General features: G+C 34.5%; 2 protein-coding genes across 2 annotated transcripts; one reads left to right on the top strand and one right to left on the bottom strand.

Annotated features, from left to right (window-relative positions):
• The first annotated feature begins 3,473 nt into the window (after window positions 1–3,473).
• Window positions 3,474–10,063, top strand: LOC124453624 (collagen alpha-2(VIII) chain-like). Its single transcript, XM_047004423.1, has 6 exons — window positions 3,474–3,761; window positions 6,967–7,038; window positions 8,668–8,745; window positions 8,814–8,864; window positions 9,108–9,182; window positions 9,267–10,063. The coding sequence occupies exons 1-6, from the start codon at window positions 3,489–3,491 to the stop codon at window positions 9,498–9,500; spliced, it is 783 nt and encodes a 260-aa protein (XP_046860379.1). The 5' UTR covers window positions 3,474–3,488; the 3' UTR covers window positions 9,501–10,063.
• A 499-nt stretch (window positions 10,064–10,562) lies between these two features.
• On the bottom strand, window positions 10,563–24,646 carry LOC124453488 (rho GTPase-activating protein 35-like). The gene is made up of 22 exons (XM_047004304.1): window positions 22,820–24,646; window positions 20,234–20,351; window positions 19,922–20,054; window positions 19,524–19,710; window positions 19,275–19,442; window positions 18,838–19,010; window positions 18,680–18,764; window positions 17,777–17,958; window positions 16,799–17,135; window positions 16,135–16,217; window positions 15,449–16,077; window positions 14,872–15,063; window positions 14,651–14,793; window positions 14,326–14,450; window positions 13,349–13,579; window positions 12,709–12,857; window positions 12,309–12,353; window positions 12,198–12,227; window positions 11,867–12,110; window positions 11,486–11,695; window positions 11,161–11,266; window positions 10,563–11,014 (listed from the first exon to the last, which is right to left on the bottom strand). Exons 1-22 carry the CDS (start codon window positions 24,553–24,555, stop codon window positions 10,837–10,839), a joined length of 5,484 nt encoding a protein of 1,827 aa, XP_046860260.1. The 5' UTR covers window positions 24,556–24,646; the 3' UTR covers window positions 10,563–10,836.
• Between the last annotated feature and the right edge of the window lie 190 nt (window positions 24,647–24,836).

Here is a 24,836-nt window from a genome sequence, read left to right as displayed (position 1 = left end):
AAATGGCGGACATGGACAATGAATTGACTCATCCTTTCAAAGCTATTTTTAGCGAAGTAGCTTTGTCGCTAAGGTTTGTTGTTATTTTGTTGTCGTCATCATAAGCAATAGGTACGCAATTAAGAATGCGTGGATATTTTCAGCTGTGATTTCAGCCCGAGCTGAAACGATTACATGACAGATTTTTCAGCCCAGGCTGAAACTCAGCCCGGGCTGAAATTGCTCCATGTAATCAGCCCCTAAGTGTACAACATTGAAGTGTTCATTTCCGCAGCTGTCTATAGTTTGTATTAAACCTTACTGTAGTCATCATAAAGTAAATGGTTTGAACCCGGGAGTATCGTTCCATGTTTGTATATGTAGATCGTCCAGGTTAGTATAGTCCTGAGAAGGACTGTTTTTGTTGCTGTTAACTGACGTTTCGACAACCTTAGCGGTAGTCATCTTCAGAGTCAAATGACTACCGCTAAGGTTGTCGAAACGTCAGTCAACAACAACAAAAACAGTCCTTCTCAGGACTATACCAACCTGGACGATCTACATTTACAAACATGTAGTCATCATACTGCCTAATTTTTCCTTCGCAAGATTTAATTACAAGTATTTGAAGCATGCCAAAGGTTAACGAAATTTTCACTAAATCTAGGTTCATTTTGATCATGGTTTAAGTATGCTGAAAAATCTCAGATTCACAATTATTTATATTGATCGTTTCAGCAGACTTTAAAAAAGTTAAGCATTCATTCAATGAACAAGAAATCAAAACAAATCAAAACAATGCAATATCTAAATATACATGTAACATTCTTACCTTATAAATAATGAAAACGTAAAAAAAACAAAATCTCGAACATCCAATATCCAAAAACACGCAGTTGACTAAACTTCCAACAGTAGAGCTGAGGTTTACTGCAGAAGACCAAATTTGATCTATTTTTCAACCACATATTTCTACACACAGAATGAGAAAAATTACACAAGCGTGAGTGGAAAAATCATTTTATCACCTTGTGTCAAAAACATGATATACATTTTTAGATATACGTTGGGAAATAAAATGGACAGAGAAAAAAGCAATGAGGGCATAATGATAAGAGAGAAGATATAATCTAAGAAAGAAACGATAAAAACATTTACTGCATGTCTACGACATTTGCTAAAGCAAAAGTAACTGGAAAAAAAACTAAAAATCGACCAGGGAGGAAGGTAGAAAAAGATTCAGAATTCTGGATGTTCTGAAACAAGACAGTGATGCCAATATGGAGAGAAGAAAAGAGAACAGAAGTATTTTTAAAGCAAACATTATGGTGAGAACAGAAGTATTATTAAAGCAAACATTATGGTGAGACCAGAAGTATTATTATACCAATCATTATGGTGAGAACAGAAGAATTATTATACCAATCATTATGGTGAGAACAGAAGTATTATTATACCAATCATTATGGTGAGAACAGAAATATTATTATACCAATCATTATAGTGAGAACAGAAGTATTATTATACCAATCATTATGGTGAGAACAGAAGTATTATTATACCAATCATTATGGTGAGAACAGAAGTATTATTATACCAATCATTATGGTGAGAACAGAAGTATTATTATACCAATCATTATGGTGAGAACAGAAGTATTATTATACCAATCATTATGGTGAGAACAGAAGTATTATTATACCAATCATTATGGTGAGAACAGAAGTATTATTATACCAATCATTATGGTGAGAACAGAAGTATTATTATACCAATCATTATGGTGAGAACAGAAGTATTATTATACCAATCATTATGGCGAGAACAGAAGTATTATTATACCAATCATTATGGCGAGAACAGAAGTATTATTATACCAATCATTATGGCGAGAACAGAAGTATTATTATACCAATCATTATGGTGAGAACAGAAGTATTATTATACCAATCAGAACAGAAGTATTATTATACCAATCATTATGAGAAGAAGTATTATTATACCAATCATTATGAGACAGAAGTATTATTATATCAATTATGGTGAGAACAGAAGTATTATTATACCAATCATTATGGTGAGACCAGAAGTATTATTATATCAAACATTATGGTGAGAACAGAAGTATTATTATATCAATCATTATGGAGAACAGAAGTATTATATAATCATTATGGTGAGAACAGAATTATTATGAGAAGATTATGGTATTATATTATATCAAACATTATTATGAACATTATGGTCAGAAGTATTATTATATCAATCATTATGGTGAGACCAGAAGTATTATTATATCAAACATTATGGTGAGAGAGTATTATTATACAATCATTATTATATCAATCATTATGGTGAGACCAGAAGTATTATTATATCAAACATTATGGCGAGAACAGAAGTATTATTATACCAAACATTATGGTGAGACCAGAAGTATTATTATACCAATCATTATGGTGAGAACAGAAGTATTATTATACCAATCATTATGGCGAGAACAGAAGTATTATTATACCAATCATTATGGTGAGAACAGAAGTATTATTATACCAATCATTATGGTGAGAACAGAAGTATTATTATACCAATCATTATAGTGAGAACAGAAGTATTATTATACCAATCATTATGGTGAGAACAGAAGTATTATTATACCAATCATTATAGCGAGAGCAGAAGTATTATTAAAGCAAACATTATGGTGAGACTGTGATGAAGAAAATACTGTTGAACTTTTTATGACTACAATAAGTTAATACCATACTTTCTTATACTCGCCTTAATTTTTGCCAAGAAGAGAAATTCTAAAGCTGCAACAGTAAGGTTAGGTTTGTACTCAATTCTGAGTGTGCATGTCTCCCGATTACAAACATAAACTGGATACTTCTGGAGATAACTATCGGTATCTTCACATGCAAGAACAATTGCGAAATCTCCAACCTACAGATAAAAAATTGAAAAACATGTAACTCTAGTGTTATATTGAAACAGTGGCACGTAAACGACAGCAGTTTTACTCAAAAATATTTTACACACGTTAATAGCGACATATTCCTCAAAAAAATTTTTCTAACAATTCTTACTGCAGGAATTATTCATATACAAATCAAATCACATTCCATTTGCTTGACATTCAATCTTAATGGCGTTAAAACTTCATGTGCACACCGTTGAGATCATGCAAGCTTGACTCTACACTTTCGACTATATTAAGAAATAATTATAAATTTATGTAACAAATAAATATTAAATTTGCAATTAATAATGGGGAAACATTCCAGCAGGATGATATATCTGTTCTGTAAATGGCACTCTGAAGAAGAGGTCAAAATTAAAATTTCTGTTTTATGGCGTTTTGCAGTTCACTAAAGTTTGTCTTAATTGAAAAAATTCTTTCTATGTAACGTGATGGATGCAAGACTGAAACAAGTGCATTTGATTACCGCACCCTAGGGGTGATAATTAAGTTATTTGAACGGCATGAAGCCATGAATTGTGCGCAGCATATGCAAGAACGACGCAGAGCAGTTATTCAATACAACATAAGGAGCACAATCGCATTCAAAGCAGTACTGCGTGCTCACTCATTACGAGCTATTTGGAATAAAAAGCGCGCACAACTTATTGGATTTATTGAACTAAAACATACAATGAAGGCGAAGTGTTCGTGTCATCAAGCTCTCTTCTTAATCGCGTTGATTGAAGTAATATTGCTTCCTGATCTGACATTAAGTACTTCGTCAAAAACTAAGAAGACTGCCAAAAAGCGTAAAGCAGAAGTAAGTGTATTTGAAATATCTCGCACGTGTTCATCTGATTATGAAATTAATGTTTAGTTCGATTGTGGCCAAGATTAGATATTACGGGAGGAGTATTGTACTCGACTGAAGTCCGCAAAAAATAATAATAAACAACAAGTGACACACGATATAGTTCATTACAAAGAACATGTTCTCCTTTTGAAATACTGATATCTTTTTCACACAAGCGCAACTAAAATATTAGAAGAGACAAATATTGTTGCCGATGAGGTGCCAGGCGGGAAACGGATTCTCAATATAAATATTAGAGCCTAACAAATAATTTTAAACATAGTCATAAACAATTTGGTTTTATGAAATTTATTAAAAGAGTGACGTTTCGTCTTTACTCAAGACATCTTCAGACTAATTAGGAAGTTAACAAGAATATAGATATATATAGAACTATTTACATAGTTTGAGGCATCAGGTTACTGTGAATGTGTAAGTGTGATGTATTATGTGATGTAAGTGTTATGTAAGTGTGATGTATTGTTAGGGTGAGGTGTTGAGAGTAGAAAAGCCTAAGAGGGATGGAGCTGCCTTGGGTGTTAAGTGAAGGTTTTAGTTTGAAGATGAGGAGGCTTTCGTGGATCATGAGGTCGAATGTGTCGGAGCAGGATGAGATGATTTTAAAATCGTCTGGCGAAGCAGGGTGGTTGGAGGAGTTACTATGAGAAAGAATACTTGACATTAATGGGTTCGTATAGCGTTTTCCAGTCAAAGGAGAGATCCCCAAGTGTTCCGAGATTCTGGTGTGTAAGTGTCGTGTGGTTTGACCCACATACGACGCGCTTGATCTGGCCTCCCTGCTTTCTTGTGCCGCTGGCCAGTTCAGAACAGAAGAGCTGCTTGGGAAGACGGCTGTCTTCCATACGCATCACTCTATCCGACTGGCTCACGTATAGGTATACTATATGGACTCCCAAAAATTCACAACCCAACCATTCCCTTACGACCCATTCTGTCTTCTATAAATCACTACTCATATAAACTAGCTAAATTTTTCATTCTGCTGCTCACACCCATCTCCACAAACACTTTCATGATAAAGGGCTCATTCTCCTTTGTACAAGAAATACTTAACACCAACATCAACTCTAACAAAGTTGTTATGGTTAGTTTTGACGTAACTTCTCTTTTCTCCAACATTCCCCTACATGAAACAATCAATATCATCTGTGATCTTGTTTTTACTAACCATAAACAATTTCATGGACTCACCCGCACAGAATTCAGTAATCTACTAACGCTATCTGTTAAAAATTGCCAATTTATGTTTAACGACCGTTTATACCACCAAATTGATGGTGTTGCTATGGGTAGTCCCCTTGGCCCCCTTTTGCCAACATATTCATGTCTTTCCATGAACAAAACTGGCTGAAAAACTGTCCCCAGAAATTCAAACCTGTTCTCTACAGACGTTATGTCGATGATTGCTTCCTCCTTTTTAAATCACTTGATCACGTTCCTCTCTTTTTAGACTACATTAACCATCAACACACCAACATCACTTTTACCTCTGAGACGGAAAATAATGGACGACTACCGTTTTTAGACATTGACATTTACCGCTCAAACGACAAATTCACCACCTCTGTATATCGTAAACCCACATTCACCGGTCTTTTCACAAACTTTCACAGCTTTATCCCACTTTCTTACAAACGCAACTTAATCTTTGGCCTGTTACACCGCTTTTTCAAACTCTGCTCTAGTTATGAGACTTTTCATGCCCAAATTGAAACCACCAGAAAACTATTCAAACTCAATTGCTATCGAACTAATATGTTCGATCACATTGTCCGTCGTTTCCTTGACACAAAATTCGAACAGAAACCACCTGTCCTTAGTGTCCCAAAGAAAATAGTGTATTTCTGTCTCCCATTCACCGGCTGTCACTCGTTACAAATCCGCACACAAATCAATCGTCTCTACAACGCTGCTTTCCCTCATCTCAATGTCAGATTCGTCTTCCGTACCCCCACACGACTCTCTTCATTTTTTCCCGTTAAGGACAAAATTCCCAAGTCTCTGAGATCTGGTGTTGTTTATTTATACACGTGTCGATGCTGTTCCGCGTCGTATGTGGGTCAAACCACACGACACTTACACACCAGAACCTCGGAACACTTGGGGATCTCTCCTTTGACTGGAAAACGCTATACGAACCCATTAATGTCAAGTATTCTTTCTCATAGTAACTCCTCTAACCACCCTGCTTCGCCAGACGATTTTAAAATCATCTCATCCTGCTCCGACACATTCGACCTCATGATCCACGAAAGCCTCCTCATCTCCAAACTAAAACCTTCACTTAACACCCAAGGCAGCTCCATCCCTCTTAAGCTTTTCTTCTCTCAACATCTCACCCTAACAATACATCACACTTACATCACACTTACATCACACAATACATCACATCACACCTACACATTCACAGTAACCAACGAAAAGATTATTGAAACGAAAATCCCTCAGTCACCAGCTAAATTCTTGTACAAATAAAACAGCATTGAAAAATACCACATAACCAAATTGTGGCATAAAGTGTTATTTGCCAGAATCTATAGGACATGATTTGATTTAAATATCATAGCAAATAAGCATCTCATCTGATTTATTGTGATAAAAAAACATAAACTGCGTATAACCAAACATCACAGCAACACATATTTACATTATATATACGCATGTCCATTATCAACTTATACGTATCAATTAATTCCTGAACATATAAAACTGCGCATGATATAAGGAGATTAATTAACAAGATGGTTTAAAACAAAAAGAATAACTACAATAAATTATTTTAACAATGGAGCTTCGGGATACCTATCTTTGTGGACAAAAAAACAACTAACAGACCTCCTCGTCTGATAGCGCTAAAAATCTACAAGTTCAATAATGAAACATACATTCAAACTTTACACATATACCAGAGAAGCGTGCAACCATCAGGGTAGAACAAATACTTTTCAACTATAATGACACACGCTATCTTGGTTTATATTTTAGACAGTGTAAAGACTTCATACACTGACACAACAACACACGTTATCTCAGTCTATCTTTTAGGTAGTGTTTAGGGATCTTCATTCATCATCACCTGCAATGACGCACGTTTTCTTATAGCAAATTTACGACAGTTCTCGTTGTTCATTTGATATTTTTTCTTCCACAGGATTGTGTTTTAATAAAAGAAAAAACGAAAAATAAATGGGCAATTGAATGCCCAAAACAAACGAGAAAAAAGGTGAATATTTATTTTGCTTCTACAATGTCATCGTGAATGCGTGAAACAAATGATTGAGCCTGCCGGGTAAAAATTTAAAACATTTCTACAATGAATAGATACAATGGTTTTCTCAGCCGGAACAACTTACTTTAAAATATGTATAATCAGCCTGAGGATTTTGGCTATGAAATCTTTGCCTCCCACAAATGCATGAAACGTTCGGCGAACAAACATAAAATGCCGCCATGTAATATTTTTATTCAGAGGGAGGATCGTTATCAACAGATGATCGCTGTTAACATCATGTTGTTTCTTTCAGAGTAATGACATAAAAAGATACACATGCAGATAAGGTCGATACACGCTTCATGCGATATAAAAATATAAAACTAATATCTTTTGAAAAAATACCTTTTAATGGCATATAACTAATGTCTAGCTATACTAATTTGTAATTTGAAATATCTACAAACAAAATTCGATATTGACCTTGTTAGCAAAACAGCACGACAACTACAGATGACATGATATAAACATGCACGCACGCTACAGGTAAATGCTCACTTACCCTATTGGGCAAAAGAACAAAAATGCGAGATGAACAATCCCGTTGGTCTCAACAACACAGCATAGCCAAAGGGAACATCTCTGATCAATGCAAAAGTAATTAAAAAAGAAATGTATCTATACTCAAGTGATCGTCTTAGGCCACCTAGCTCAGAAAAGTTTTGATGTGCACACAATAGCGCCAGTAGGATACTCATTGATTATATCATTCTGTAGCGATATACAATATTGTATTTACATAAAAGATAAAAGTTTCTCCGGATTTTAAATGATTTTATTGAGCTTTCGACTCGTTGCTTCGAGCCTTCTTCAGAATGAGGATATTATTTATTTACACGTGCTTTTAGCTTGGAGACGTTAGCTTGGAGTCGAAAGCTCAATAAAAATCATTTAAAATCCGGAGAAACTTTTATCTTTTATGTATTAAATGCCTGGATTACCAATTTTCAAACTTAATATTGTATTTATACGATACAACAAGACCGGATGGTTGCTGCACAAAAAATCAATTAATTACTCGATCACCTAATACTTATAATCAAAGTGAAGATGACAAATCCACGATTAATTCATGGCAAACAAGCATATTTCATCATGAGAGATAACACATGATAATACATTAACATGACGTTATAGCTAACTTCAACATTTCCCATTTTAAAATATGGAGACACTCCAACAGTCATTTCGCAGGAAGTTTCAACTTATCAAGTATTTTAATCGTTTTTTCGATACTTATCTATAGCCACCAAATCTAATTACGTCACTCATATTGAGATAAGCAAAAATGTCATCATATAGCAACACCACTTTCAATCCTATCTAGATAAGAAAGCTAAACAGCTAAAGAACAAAATACAGCGCAAATATCAATAAGACATACCAAAAAGAAAAATTTCTATCTCACGTTTTATCAACTAACTGACGTTGTTGCTTCAACACATTTCACTATGCATATATAAAAACAAATATTCTTTACTATCCCTAATGTTACTTTACATCATAATGGTTGAAAAATAAACTAGTGAAAAATCCTTTAGTTTGATAGCGACGTATGTATTATAACTTTCTACGCCACAGCAATGTTCATGCCGGGGTCGCAGGGGTTCTAGAGGAGCAAGAGGAAGACAGGGACCTGCAGGACCACCTGGACAGGCAGTGAGTTTGCATGTGGAGCTCAAGTGCTCAATATGAATGATAAAATAATTGACTTGTTACCATTTAAGGGTACAGACGGACGCGATGGTAGACCAGGTATACGTGGACTTTCAGGAATGGTAAGCTATGTCTCAAAACAAGTTTATGAAGATTTGCATTTCAACTTTACATCACTATTGATCATGACACTGGAGTGGGAAATGCAAGAACTCAAGTTTTAACATTATTATCACTTGTAATAAAGACATTAAACTTTGTACCTAAAATTTGAAGAATTTAAAGTTTCAATACATCACAGTTGACTAGACTAGTTGAAAGTTTCAGCAGATTAATGCCTCAACATCATTATTCCTTTTCAAAAGACTGGACCAATTGGACTACGAGGAATAAAAGGGAGTAATGGACTTACTGGACCACCAGGACCACCAGGGCTAGCAGTGAGTGCACATTTAAACACAATAATCGATAATTCTGATTTCTGAATAGTTCTGCAGTCCCAAATGCTGTCTTTTTATTAAAAGGGACGTGATGGTCAGCCTGGACCTCCAGGACCACCGGGAATATCAGGAACATGTAACAGACAAAACACAACAGTGACACCTTTGAAACTCATAAGGACTTCCTGCCTACCTGGTGCACCAGGCCCACAAGGTGAGCCTGGTATTACAGGACAAGCTGGTCCTATTGGACCAACAGGTCTACCAGGTGACAGGGGTATGGATGGAAATCCTGGAGTAAAGGGATCCAAAGGATAAAGGACTACCAGGGTCACCAGGAAAGATTACAAGTCCAAGGTGTATTGTACATTTTACACAATGGTTTGACGAGACAAAGTGGAAAAGTCTTACACCAGAAATTGGTTGTAAAGGAAGTTCTTTCTTACAAAAATTTGCACTTCAGCGAACTAGTCCAAGTATGCGTTATAAATACACTTGCTGTCACTTCATATAAACATAAAATTACGTTTTAACCAGTAATGTTGTTTAAGAATGTGGCTGTTGTGTCAACTCAAACATTTATAAGTTATACTTAGCAAACATGAGTACATTAAAACTGCACTAGTTGACAGTTATATTCATGTGAGAACTCAATGTACTCTTTTATAATGGATGATATCCATCATAAGAACAAATAAGTTTATAAGATACATATGAAGAGAATGTATTTCCATGACTTATCAAGGGTTTTCAAAGAAATATTTATGACGAATATATAAAATGAGTTTTTGTGCTAAGCCCATAAAAATTGTGGAATATCACCATCTGTTATATTTTTGCTGTTGTTTACTTAATAACAAATTATAAAAAAGCACATGATATATGCTGCGTTTAAATGGATACATGCTTTGCTAGAATTATTCAGCTGATAATTACATTGAACAAGTTTGCAGTATGACATACCATTTAAGATGTCTTGGCTCCGAATCCAAAGCTTTGCCAATTAAAGATAACTTTGAATGTAATAACAGAAAAATACAAAATACAGCGCTCGAGCAACTGCTGGAAGTCAGCAAAGAATAGTATTAGTGAACGAAGATGGCGAAGACAATTTTTACCTGCGATCAGGACATTACTGAACGCAATTTATGTTAAATGCGTTATCACCATTGAGTTCTATAATAACTCAATTATTAGAACTCAATGGTTATGACGTTATGAATGGTTATGACTCAATGGTATTAGAACTCAATGGTTATGACGTTATGACCAACATGGTTATGACGTTATGACTCAATGGTATTAGAACTCAATGGTTATGACGTTATGACCAACAAATGGCGACACACTAGAAATACAATACACCACAAAACACACAAATCAAAAGATCACACATTTATTTCCACAGTTAAACAAAAAAATTCTTGATTCCAGCTATTCCAAAAATACGTTAAAAAGCATAATTTTTCCACATAAAATTATATATACAATAAAAATACATTAGAAATATAACTACAGTCCTTAGCAACATCAGGAAAAAATTGAAATAATACTAAGTACATGATACAGATTTACAGCACTGTTTTGAAAAGATTATTTCTAGGACATGTACAAATTTTTGTTACACATTTAATAAAATAGTTTCTACTAAAATTCATTCATCTTTAAACAGTTCCGTGCAATGCTCAATATATGTTTGCACAAAAAGACACATGTTCATAGTTCGTGAAAAATTGTCAATAGATGCAACGACAGGTGGGGCAAGCGTTGGCCAGAAAACGATAGCAAGGTTTCGTGACTCCATCATATTAATGTCTTTCAACTCGGTTATTCTTAAACAATAAAGAAAGTTTTGAATTAATAAATGACAACACACAAAATAGAAATTAGAGGATCCAGATGGATTTTTGATGGAGTCCATAATAGATAAAAAAGTACCCCCAGCAGTAGCATTAAGAATTTTTATATTAATATTTACTTGTTAAGATGAAACATTAAACGTTTGAACACGGAATAATTTTGTGGTGGCAACTCTTTCATGATCTTTCGCAACTCCGAAAATCTCTCATTTGCATCCATCATTGCTAAAATGAAACAGCAGTAGTAGTGATGCGAAGATCTAGGTATAATGATAATGGTAGGGTTCCTGAAAGAACTTCTTTTCAACAATTCAAATTTTCTAAAGTTTTCATAACAAACGATGTAACTCTTTTCATGGTAATTTGATATGAAGGATAGATTGACATCGATTTCAGAAATCATCAAAAATCACCAAAAGTGAAAAATATTGACTAAATACTTACTTGTCGCCTGGATGATACCATCGTAGCTATCGCTGGGAATTAAAGCGCCAGGAAGTTTGGTAAAAAAAGACTTAAGAGCCCCAGTGACAGCGTGTACACTAAATCCTAACTCAGTAAAATCTTTACTTTGATCTTCTTCGAATCTTTGATGAACAGCTTCAACATCAGCCTTGTTACCGCTAACTCTGTAAATTCCCTTGGTTTGCATACCTATGTGAAGAAAATTAGTAATTTACAAAAAAATTCCACTCCCACCGGTGCACTGTGTATTTTCACACATGCTTATTACTCCCCAACAGTCTATACATAAACAGGATGCTTTCTAAGCTTAGTTCGAACTTTAATAATATAAGAAAAGCGTTGAGAACAGCTTAAGCTTACCGTTATCTTCAACGAATTTGATGCATTTCGTGACAAAAAGTGGTACAAAGGAGTTTTCAGGACAAATTTCAGATAGTGGATGGCCAAAATAGCGACTTGTATTTCCTTTCGATTTTTTTCGACGAAATTCTTCTTCTTTCTTTCGTATTCGTTCCTGCTTTTTCTTTTGTAATTTTTCACGTTTCTTTTGTTTTTTCTCCTCGCGTTTTCGATTTCTTTCTGCTTCTTTCTCGTCTTTTTTACGCTACAAACAAAACAATATTTCGTCAATGAAAAGCAAGGTCAAGATTTATCTTGAGGTTGGCGAAAAAAAATTGAAAGAATATTTCACCTTTCTAGTTAATGTGTCGTCTTCTGTATCCTAATCAAGAAAAATATCAAGATAAATTATTACATCATTCATAAAAGTTTTACGTTTCTAATACTCTACGATCGTTCTAACCTCTTCTGTAACAGATTCAGCATCATCAAGACGCGGGGACATACCCTGTAAAAAAGTAATATTTCAATACGTAAAACATGCGACCAAAAATAATTTTGACCGTTAAGCAAGGCAATACTTATTACATATGCAACAAGATATAATAGATGGTTACGACAGGCAAAAATAATCAACGAATAGAAATAAAGTTTCATGTAGGTAGGCATACGTTAACATCTGACAAAACCAATCAAATAGTTTGTTAAGTTCCAAAAAATAAACCCAATATCACATTTCTGTTTCATAGAAAAATTGATTTCAACATTGCAAGACTAATATGGATCTTTACAAACCGAAAGAGAAATTCAAGAAACACATAAATTCCCAAAATAAACGAGGTCATAAAGAGATAGCTACGAACCCTATATCCCATAGAAATACTGTTATATTTGGCCTGGTTTGTAGCAGCGATCCATACACCAGTTTCGTAGCGCTTCGTTAAAGGATTGAAATTTCGTGGCACACTTTTACTTCGACTGATAGTCGGCTCGCTTATTTTACTATCTGCTTCTAACATTCAAAGAAAGATATAATTAATGTTTATATCATATGGCAACAAGATGGTACATAAGAAATAAGTCTACTGGATGTCCTTATTCTAATGTTAGAATAAAGATGGTACATAAGAAATAAGTCTACTGGATGTCCTTATTCTAATGTTAGAATAAAGATGGTACATAAGAAATAAGTATACTGGATGTCCTTATTCTAATGTTAGAATAAAGATGGTACATAAGAAATAAGTATACTGGATGTCCTTATTCTAATGTTAGAATAAAGATGGTACATAAGAAATAAGCATACTGGATGTCCTTATTCTAATGTTAGAATAAAGATGGTACATAAGAGATAAATTTATCTGATCTTACAATTATACGGTATAGCGAGCAGGGTGAGAAATTTTGTTAATTCAAATTCTTACATGGTTAAAAAAGAATGATACCAATGTACTCAATCAATAGAACAAAAAATAAACAATTCAACAACACACACGATCTTACCTTTCCGTTTTCGATTACGTGAACGTTTTCCAACATCCTGTACACGTCGTACTGTCATCGGAGAGTTCTTACGTGACCGTCGTATGCTTGGAATACGAAGTTTCTTCGATCGATCAATTGTTGCTTCGTCGTCAGCTGTCTGTCCATCATCAGAACAAACCGAATAACTTCCAGGGGGGTGGGGAATATCTGCTAAAGGCGATGATTGTTCTGATACCGGAGAAGTTATATCTGAATGAAATGGTATCATAATTTATGTAATGTAAAGGCACTAATCGTTCTCTGTTGTTCATTTATCACTACCTACATTGATACACGTTACCTTAGTTTATATTTTACGTAATGTAAAGACTGTTCTCGTTCTCTGTTGTTCATTTATCACTACCTACACTGACAGAAGTTATCTTAGTTTATATTTAGGTAGTGTAAAGACTGTTCTTGTTCTCTGTTGTTCATTCATCACTACCTACACTGACAGAAGTTATCTTAGTTTATATTTAGGTAGTGTAAAGACTGTTCTCGTTCTCTCTTGTTCATTCATCACTACCTACACTGACAGAAGTTATCTTAGTTTATATTTAGGTAGTTTAAAGACTGTTCTTGTTCTCTGTTGTTCATTCATCACTACCTAAACTGACAGAAGTTATCTTAGTTTATATTTTAGGTAATGTAAAGACTGTTCTCGTTCTCTGTTGTTCATTTATCACTACCTACATTGATACACGTTACCTTAGTTTATATTTTAGGTAATGTAAAGACTGTTCTCATTCTCTGTTATTCATTTATCACTACCTACACAGACACACGTTATCTTAGTTTATATTTTAGGTAATGTAAAGACTGTTCTTGTTCTCTGTTGTTCATTCATCACTACCTACACTGACACACGTTATCCTAGTTCATATTTTAGATAGCGTAAAGACTGATGGTGTGTAGATAGTTGTCGTTTATTGATATAAATCATTATAAAGACGCACCACTGGGTATCTCTGGCAAAGGTAAACGTTTGCCAGGACTCATTCGACGACATTCAAGTCGTCTTTGGGCAGCAATGTTTCCAGCATTTCCCATCAGCTCAGCTATTGTGTTTTCGTCGGCAGATCTAAAAAATGAAAGTCTAAATAAACATCACAAATTCTCGAACAGAAGTTAAAACATCAGAAGTGCTGTAGCTACAAAAATATTATAGGTCATTGGTATAGAGTTATTTATTAACCCATATATACCAATATATACACATACATACCTATATATAAACACTCATAGGCAGAATACATATCAAACCAAACGCAGCGTACAAACCTTGCCGATCGTTGGCTCTCTTTATTTATATTGCGCATGACTACATTGTCAGAATGATTGGTTGTGATTTCGGGAATCGCTGAATGTCGATTCATCTTTCTATTTATTTCCTCAATAGTAGCGTAATCAGGAACCTCAGACTCCTGTGAAAAATAAAGCTCATTATTGAAAGAAAAGCCACAACAAACACGACCTAAAAGAGACTTTATAAAATATTATACCTCCATCTGGGCTAGAGGAGCACTGTTTGAGAACTGTCTAATGAGGCTTGGAACCGATTTTTTATCATGCAATCTTCGTAAACTATCGCTTGGAAATCGCCTGCTGTCTTCAGGTACAGGTGGTGTAATCCGTTCAGTAAAAAATCTAATTTTACGCTTGGTATCCATTTCATATGGATCGCCGTTCGGTAGCTAAAAAGAAAATAGAAGTCAACTAATGAGGCAGGATCCTCGTTGTCGTGGTTTTCAAAAGTCATCCACATTCTGACAAAATCTTTGCTGTCATATTTAAACATTGCGTCACAGCAAGGCTAAGGAGTAACATCCAGTTAGCATTGTGTTAGAATCGTACACGAGTTCCCAAAATATTCTCCAATTCATAGGAAACATTCGTTCACAACAGACAAAGTTCACATATCTGAAGCCATTAACTTGAAAAACAGGACCTTAATTTAAATATCGTAGATACATCTGAACATATCAAAAACACATTGACGACAATAGCCATTTAAAGAAGTAGCTCTCAAGATACACCAAACATGTGAGTAACATGTATCTATATGCTGTGAATACATACTTTATTAGCACGTTGCTTAGTGTCATCAACAGTCGAATATCCTTCATCAAGATTATTACTCATTGTAGTTTGTATGCTAGAGTATGGTTCGTTATCATCTCGATTTTCCATTTCGTTCAGATCATCCATATCATGAATAGTACGAAGTGGAACAGGAGGTGGTGTATCACAATTTTCATTTCTTTGATACTTTCGTATGTCCTCGTAAGGAGGATTCAATGGACGTTCTGGAGATGCACCACGCGTCTCATCTTTAACTGCTTTCAAAATGGCTGAACGATCAACCTTCGAGTAAAGGTGTTCAACATTCTCAACACTTTGATGAGGTTGTGGTGCATTTATTTTAGCTCTGAGTGGCGTTGTTGAAGCGTATGGTTGCACGTCTTCTGTTGAGCTGGCATTTATTTCAGCTCTGAGTGAAGTTGTTGAAGCATATGGTTGCACGTCTTCTGTTGACCTGGCATTTATTTCAGCTCTGAGTGAAGTTGTTGAAGCATATGGTTGCACCTCTTCTGTTGACCTGGCATTTATTTCAGCTCTGAGTGGTGTTGTTGAAGCATATGGTTGCACCTCTTCTGTTGAACTGGCATTCGGTGTGCTGGTGAATGGTGGATGATGTACGTTAAAACCTAAAAGATGTAATGTATTAAAAACTGCACGTTAAACACATTTAAGAAAAAATTTACATTGTCCTAGACTTGTTTGAAGAGACAGCTTGATAAAAATGTCAACTAAAGCATTCAAATCATCAATATTTTTGTGCCACAAGCTGAATCCATTTTCCTGAAAAACGGTGTCAGTATGAAAAACTATATTTTTTCAAATGACTGTATGTTTTTCAAATGACTGTATATTTTTCAAATGACTGTATATTTTTCAAATGACTGTATATTTTTCAAACGACTGTATATTTTTCAAACGACTGTATATTTTTCAAACGACTGTATATTTTTCAAATGACAATATATGTTTGAAACACTTCATAATGAAATATATAAATTCTATGAAAGCTTTTGTGGAATGTGATTTCTAACAAAAATAGTTAGAAGAAATCTCCATTCAATGGCCCATCAACTAAACAAAAACATTTTCCAAACGCGTCTTAGAGTCTGTTGTAATGAATAATCCATTTAGCTTTCAAAAAGATGATAAAAATAAAGTAACGAGATGACATGTTTACAAAAATTCGATAAAAAATTTGAATTCAAGCACTTTCAAGAACACGTTAATATATTTCAAGCACTTTTAAGGCCTTGAATTTTTAACTTAAATTCAAGGACATTAAAAGATTTTAAAGTTATGTATAAACCCTAAACAAAACATTTCTATTTCGTGCTCTCTTTAGCTCACCTTCGGTGAATGATCTTCTTTTCACAACAGCGTAGGGACTCTTCACCATCATGAAGCAACGATATTTGTTCATAAGGAGAAGCTTGTGTTCTTGCTACGTTTTTGGATGAGGTATGGATGTCACGGAATATTAGGGTCGCAGAAGGATTAAGATGCTCGCTGTAGCTTCGATTGCGATGTAGTTTAGCATTGTAAGGTGATGGAGGAACATCAGGTAGTGGATCATGTTTCTTGCGTTGAAGAGAATCAGAGAAAACAGCGATATGATCGAGATATGTTTCTTCTGATTCCTCTCTTTTCTCCCAAACACGATTAAAGAACGGAGTAAATGCACCAGCTTGAAATCAAAACAAAACCATTAAATGAAAAAAACAAAAATGACACTATGTGAAATTATAAGTAGGTTAACGTGTGTTAATGTACAACAGAAAACGAGAACAGTCTTTACACTATCTAAAATATAAACTAAGATAACGTGTGTCAGTGTAGGTAGTGATGAATGAACAACAGAGAACGAGAACAGTGTTTACACTATCTAAAATATAAACTAAGATAATAAAAGTAGTGATATATAAACAAGAGAGAACGAGAACAGTCTTTACATTATCTAAAATATAAACTAAGATAACGTGTGTCAGTGTAGTAGTGAATGAGAACGAGAATAAACAATATAAATAGAACGAGAACAGTAAGTATATAAACAACAGAGAACGAGTACATTATCTAAAATATGAACTAAGATAACGTGTGTCAGTGTAGGTAGTGATGAATGAACAACAGAAAACGAGAACAGTCTTTACACTATCTAAAATATGAACTAAGATAACGCGTGTCGTTTAGGTAGTGATATATAAACAACAGAGAACGAGAACAGTCTTTAAATTTATACATAAACTAAAACATAAAGTAAAACAAGATAACGTCCTTAACTTACATGACAGTATAAACTGTAGTAATGAGCACTAAATCGATCTATACCTTGAAACTGAAAATGAGCTGACGTTGTTTGAAACTTTGCATAAAGTCTGCTGGCAAGATTTGTGCCGTCAGCAAGTAAGGTCTTGGCAACATTACTATGAAATACAACACTCGCTCCAGAATAACTTCCAGTCGTCGCAAGAACTTGAATAGGAATTGTTGGTATTGAAGCAGCGTATACACTGTAGAGTATGAAAAGTTTGGATCATTAGCGAAAAGTATTCTAATCACAAAGCTAGGGATACATAGATAGTCAAAGTTTCAAAAAAACACTGCCTTTCGACTCGTAATTTCAATCAACCATAACATGATTTATACATTTACTTAACTATCGCAAGCTATAGTCTAAATAACCGCATGTTGTCTTGATGTCCACGGTTTACAAGTAAACGATTTTCTTTTGGTCCACGGAGTTATGCCTACAGTTGTGAACTGGCTATTTTGCTTTTGCGCATAGTGGGGGAACGCCAGATCGGCAACTGGCATTGCTCTTCTTGCATCAGAGTTTTTACAATGATATCATTTATTAAGTCAAGCATTTTGTAAAGGTTAAAGTGAACCCCACATTCAATTTTTATGTAATGAAATTTGAAAATCATTTTGAGAGAAAACTGCACACTTGCAATGTAATTTATGATAGAGAAAAGCATAACAATTAACATGAAATAAATCATCAAAACGTTTGTGTAACTGTTATTCTTTCATTTTCTTTTGAGAATTAAATTCATGCCGGCGGCCATATTGAACCAATATTGCTAACACACATCCAGGGTTACTGTACTTATGATAAACAACTGAAGTAATGTTAACATTAATGATTACTGCTACTTTACCATAAATGATCAAAAGCATACAATGCTTTATACATGACAGTTAAAGCAAACTTCGACAAGCACAACTTACCTTAAGGTGGACAGCGATGCAGCTCTGACGGCAGAATACACGAGTATATAACCATGGTACTTTTGCATGTTTAAACTATACGCTCCTGTAGTCCAATAATAAAAATGACAAAAATCAGTGAACCTTCGACGATACTTCAATTGATTCAATAGACTTACGATGATAAGAGGTAAATGTTATCATCACTTTCTTCTTCTCAGTCCCAACAAAAGTCTCCAGAATAACGCTATCATTTCTATTTGGATATTTTGAGCATGATTGATTTGTGAATAGGGGACCCAAGATCAACTCCACAGGATATGGATCGCCACAATTTGCACATAACAAAATCCTAATTATACAATGAAATCAAAATAGGAGGGTGAAGCAATCATCAACGATGTTAAAGTGAGATGACAAAATTCATTCAGATAAGTTGCTAAACTTTCCCAACTGAACACCAGAATACTCCCATGGTGGCAATGGTTGAAAAAGACATTTTAAAAGATAATATGTTACTTAAGTTTAAAATTTTACTTTAAATAGTGTACAAAAAGGCGTTTGCCACCGATGTACTCGAATGACTCGATCTTAAACTTTGCATTAAATGAAGTACCTCAAGTCAGGATCAGGATCCTTGATATCGTCAGAAATACACCGCGATGTTGTTTGATTTCGAATACACTCCAATATATGTTTGATTGCCAAGTCTACTTGAGTATCGGTGATCAACTGATCTCGATAGAAATGGCTAATATGGACGTCGATAAACTCACAATTGTACCTAAATGATGATAAAACAACGTTTGGGTACGAAAGTGAAAGATGCAATTACACACGAGTAAAAAAAAATTTTCAAATGTACCTCTTTACAAGATCCTGCGCTCTTGATCTCAGTTCCTTCTGAGCATGCGCCTTCTGAGTGTCATGCGCAAACACCAACACTATGGGAACGTCTTCTCTCAAAATGTCATCCGACTGCCCCATTGTCTTCTCGAGGTATGACTCGACGTAATTAAATGAGTCTTGCGAGGAGAACACACAACACAGACCTAGTAATATATGTCCATAACGTGTGTCAGTGTTGGTAGTGATGAGAACAATAGAGAACGAGTAGCAATAGAGAAGAACAGTCTTTACACTAACTAAAATGCAAACTAAGATAACGTGTGCAAGTGAAAGCATTAACAAGAAAAATCTATGATCTAGTACAACTAGAAAACCAAGATATGGAGTATTATTTTGCAGTATATTATTCCATACCAGTCATGCTGATGTCGTCCAATTCGCCAAAGACATCAACCACTTTTTCATCATTGTCTTCGACGATTTTCATATCCAATTCATACAATTTGTTCTCGAAAGGATATTCCATATGTTCACCATAGCAACGTTTCTACAAAACACAGATCAAAACATGAAAGAAACATTTTAAAAATAAGTCAACATACGTACGGTTGTAACGGCCGTACTAGAACATGCTGCGAGATTGCTGAAAACTAAATAACATCACGTGACCGACTGATGATAATATTTAAGTCCTTCAAAGTGCTTTTTTACATGATTACAGGTTACCTCTACTCCATTAGCAAATTCTTTAGCGAGATCATCGGCACCCACAAGAACCAATGTGACTAGACTGTCTTCAGAATCAAATGTATCACAACTACCACTAAGAAACGATGACAAAGGCCTGTTCACACAAAAGAATAAAAGATAATTATATTGAGGACGCCATCAATATGTTATATAGAGAAGGATTTGAAAACAGATACACTTCTAAAGATGTGAACTTACTCATCAATGACTCTTATAGTTAGAGTATGACTCTTATAGTTAGAGTATGACTCTTATATTTATAGTATGACTCTTATAGTTAGAGTATGACTCTTATAGTTAGAGTATGACTCTTATAGTTAGAGTATGACTCTTATAGTTAGAGTATGACTCTTATAGTTAGAGTATGACTCTTATAGTTAGAGTATGACTCTTATAGTTAGAGTATGACTCTTATAGTTAGAGTATGACTCTTATAGTTAGAGTATGACTCTTATAGTTAGAGTATGACTCTTATAGTTAGAGTATGACTCTTATAGTTAGAGTATGACTCTTATAGTTAGAGTATGACTCTTATAGTTAGAGTATGACTCTTATAGTTAGAAGTATGACTCTTATAGTTAGAGTATGACTCTTATAGGCATAGTATCTATAGTTTTATGGTCTAGGAATTAATTCTGCAACATTAGAGCAACAATTTTCTCCAAATAGCGAACCCAAACAACTTTGAAGCAGTTTTTTTGGATATTAATTTCCAACTTCCACGATGGTCATGTGTACATTTATAAAAAATCTACTGACGATAACATGTCGAAACGTATAAAATAAGCCTTGAATCATGGTATATGGTATAGTGGTATCTTTGAAAGTGTTATATGAAGTAATTCAAATACACAGACAAATACTTCATTTTAACCATAACAAAAAAGGATGCCGTACTAAAATACCCAAGAGGAATTACATGATAATAAATTTACGATGAAATCGTTATAATGGAAAATTTTCATCAAACCATTATAAAATCCCAAGTCTTCTTACATAATTTCCTCGACAGAAAAAAGAACATATCTTGCAAGGCAAATAAATAATATTTAAAAAAAGGCAGACAAGTTTGTTGATATTGGGAATTTTTGGCGGAAACCATTACGTTGTTGTTCAAGAGAAAATAAAATCCGTTGTAACTGACACTCAATAGGAAGAGAAGTTTTGCAGGTCCAATCAAGACAAAGAATGCGAAAGCGTTCATCAAAGATAACGTTTATAGATAAAAACCACATACAAAGGTACGTGATTTAAGAATGTGGCAACATATGGTTGAAATATGTAGAAAAATAAATTGCCCAATAAAAAACAAACAAGCTAATTAACGTCGATAACAAACAAGCTAGCAGGATATTTACCTAATTTGGCAAATCGCAGAGTCCTATTACGAAACCCAAGCAAAAATATGACGAAAATTACAAACAATTTCAACCACATAGTTGATAAGTCATTTTCATGACTCATAGAAACAACAATTCTAATATGAAACACAGCGTTAAAAGTCAACATTAATCGTTATTTATCCAAAAATTCCTTCACATGATTAAAGTATAGTTTCCTGTGGCTCGTGGGAATAGATTTACATGAAAATTATAACAAAACCCGTAACTAAACGGAGGTTTTTGATGTGATAAAACATCGCCCTTTGCGGAATTTGACAAAGATAACATTGAAATGGCCAAAATTCATCAAAAAATCTAAATGTAACAATCATTGCTAAATTTCTATTGCGTCTTTGACGTACAAAAATAGAAAATGAATGGTAATGTTTTCAAGCAAAATAATCTTTGCAATTTATCACAATCAACAAAACAAAGAAATCAAAAGTTCTTTATCGCAAAATAATTGTCATATTCAGCACAATTGTAAACAATACCATATTTAAGACAACATCAGACAGTGCTTGACACGCGACTGAATAATATGAAACAGAAATTTTACCAGAGAAAACTGCCGACAATATTGAAAGATTACTCTATAGCTTTACAATGAATACAGTCTGTATTAGTGTATTTCGCTAACATAATTACCATCTTTGCAAATTCATTAAATGGCTTAAGTCCCATACATACATGGAGTCCGCTAATTTGCAAGGTGTACAATTTATTTACAAGCGTGGTATATTTGATGTGAAATTCCAGAAAAGTTTTACGGCAAATTTGTAACACTTCACTTAATATTCATTCACGCTATTAATATTCTCATAAATAATTGCAACAATCCGTAAGGCGAAGATTATTAAATAAATTTAGCAATGAAATATCCGCCATTTACAGTAATTTATAAGCAAAACAGGACAAAAACATACGCTGTAGGCTACGTTTAAATTGTAAGCACAAAAATGTAGATTGTAGTCTTCCGTGTAGAATATGAATGCGTTCTTTTTGTTACAAAAACACTTTCATATTTCTATAATGCTGATATTGTTCAATATTTAAGTGCTGTTTATAGATATTCAACTTGAGATCGATGAATAACTCATGAGATCAATGAATATAAAAGCTAGACTTTTATTGACAAAGAAATATGTAGTGGATTTGCGTGAGAGTTGAAAAATTTTACCTTTGATCGGTGGTGGCAACGACATCTTGAATTAACCTGTCCATACATTTTCCTTCAGGACCAAGACAACGAGTCGGACTGTGTATCAGAGCAATATGATTCCACAACATTGTATCTCTTTCGTTTGGAAGTTTGTCCAAACGTCTGTAGCGTTCATCTTTTTGAAGTTCGTTGCAAATTTGATGGAGTTTTTCTGTTGTAGGTCGGCATGAAGGACCAAAATTTGCAAACAACTTCGCAGATTCGAAAAGTAATTCTTGTAAGTCAATGCGTCCTTGCTCTCGAATTTCTTCTTGATACTTCAAAAATATTCCCAATTTGTCATCGTCGCTAAGATATTTGTAGCTTTCTTCGTTTTTTAACAGTAAAACAGCGTCGTCCCAAGGTGTACCCGGTTGAATTTGCGGTGTAAGCTGTAAAAGACGTTGAAATTCTTTTTTCATGCGAGCGAATACTTCGGCTTCTTTTAGTTTTTCAACATGTTTGATAAAACAAGACTCGACCTCATCACAACCCAAGACATCGAATGGAACAAGAGAGGTTTCGACAGTCAAATTTTCACTATCTTGCCAAGAGTTGCCATTTGAAAGTTCCATAAACCATTTATCAAACAGTAAGTGCTCTTTGATCGCTTTTCTCCATTTGGACGAGTCCTGTTGCAAACCATTAATACTTTTTATCGTGGGAAACATATCGTTTAAAGCCTCCGGTACCTTAGTTAAATATTCTGCAAGTTTTATGTCTTCTGCTTCTTTCTTCAAACGCCGTATATGTTTATTAAATATCTTTTTACAAGTATCAATACCACATAAATCACGTACAGTCAAATACTCACATCTACTTTCAAATTTTTTTTTCGTATTCTTCCAAATCGATTGAAAATTATTAATTTGTTCTTCAACTAACTTTTGATATTGACCCAAAGCATCCGTGATCTTTTCTTTCTGAATTTGTTTTGATTCACTGTAAGGTGTTATCCTCGACCGAATACGACCTTTTTCTATCAGTTGAGCCAGCAACGAAAAAACAAGATCGACATTCACGTTTTCTTGAGCCGAACATTCAATAATAGGCACATTGGTGAGTTTCTTACTGGTAAAAAGTTTATGGCAGTTATCCAAGGAGTTTTTGAGAAGGTCATCACATTTAGTAGCAGCGACAACCACAGGTTTTTTCGTCTTTTGTAAGACGGATAAAAGAGATGCGTACAACATTTCTTGGTCGTCAGCCTTTCCTCGAGACGACACATCGTAAACGCAAACAAAACCATCAACAGTAAATTTACCACCAGGCAGTTGTACTTGTTCATACTCACTTTGCAATGCAACCTGATCACGACTAATGTACATCAACTTCTCTTGGGATTGTAACTTAACAGCAGCACAACGCTTTACATAAGGTGAGATTTGTCCACCGCGCGTAAGAGTTGTCAGACTCGAATCTTCGATAAACTCTGTTTGCTCCACAAGCTGAAATGTTTGATCTGAACCATCATCAGACTGTTTCACAACACTTCCCCAATATAAATAGTGATCGTTGTTTATAACGCGGCCGGCAAAATCTGAAGAACTGTATATTGAAGAATGCTCGAGTATGTATTCGTCCGCTAATGGCCGCACAAATCTATTGCACAGGCATGATTTACCGACGCCATATAAATTTTTCTCGTGGTCCAAACCCGATAAACCTATCACAGATACATGGAATGTTCTCCCACCTTCTGTCTTCTTCGACATGTTAGTCGTACGATAAGTAATCGGAACAAAATTTATGAACTAAGTGGCTCTTCTATTATTATATGTTAGCCAGTCGCCATGTTTACGTGCTATAAATACTTATTTTGTGCTACGAGTCATGTGTCTAAACGCAATGCCATATATGGTAAACTATTGTTCTTTTCAATAGTTAACCTTAACACGTGCTGTAAAAATGTTATATAAACCGAACTATACATGAAAGTGAAATGTGCTAATAACATGTTTGAATGCTGTAGAAGTGTAATTTCATTTACTTTTTC

Source organism: Xenia sp. Carnegie-2017, unplaced genomic scaffold (genome assembly GCF_021976095.1).
Source record: "Xenia sp. Carnegie-2017 unplaced genomic scaffold, XeniaSp_v1 HiC_scaffold_25, whole genome shotgun sequence".
NCBI lineage: Eukaryota > Metazoa > Cnidaria > Anthozoa > Malacalcyonacea > Xeniidae > Xenia > Xenia sp. Carnegie-2017.
The sequence above is the reverse complement of the archived record's forward strand: the minus strand, read 5'-3'. Positions and strand labels throughout refer to the sequence as shown.

Bases quoted from the DNA above. Each gene is read 5' to 3' on its own strand.
- LOC124453624 (XM_047004423.1), top strand. From the start codon at position 3,489: ATGCAAGAACGACGCAGAGCAGTTATTCAATACAACATAAGGAGCACA. The intron at 7,039-8,667 runs GTGAATATTTAT...TCTACGCCACAG, and splicing joins CAAAACAAACGAGAAAAAAG to CAATGTTCATGCCGGGGTCG. The intron at 8,865-9,107 runs GTAAGCTATGTC...CCTTTTCAAAAG, and splicing joins TACGTGGACTTTCAGGAATG to ACTGGACCAATTGGACTACG.
- LOC124453488 (XM_047004304.1), bottom strand. From the start codon at position 24,555: ATGTCGAAGAAGACAGAAGGTGGGAGAACATTCCATGTATCTGTGATA. The intron at 18,765-18,837 runs GTAAGTCTATTG...ATTGGACTACAG, and splicing joins AACATTTACCTCTTATCATC to GAGCGTATAGTTTAAACATG. The intron at 12,858-13,348 runs GTAAGATCGTGT...TTTGAATGTTAG, and splicing joins ACGTAATCGAAAACGGAAAG to AAGCAGATAGTAAAATAAGC.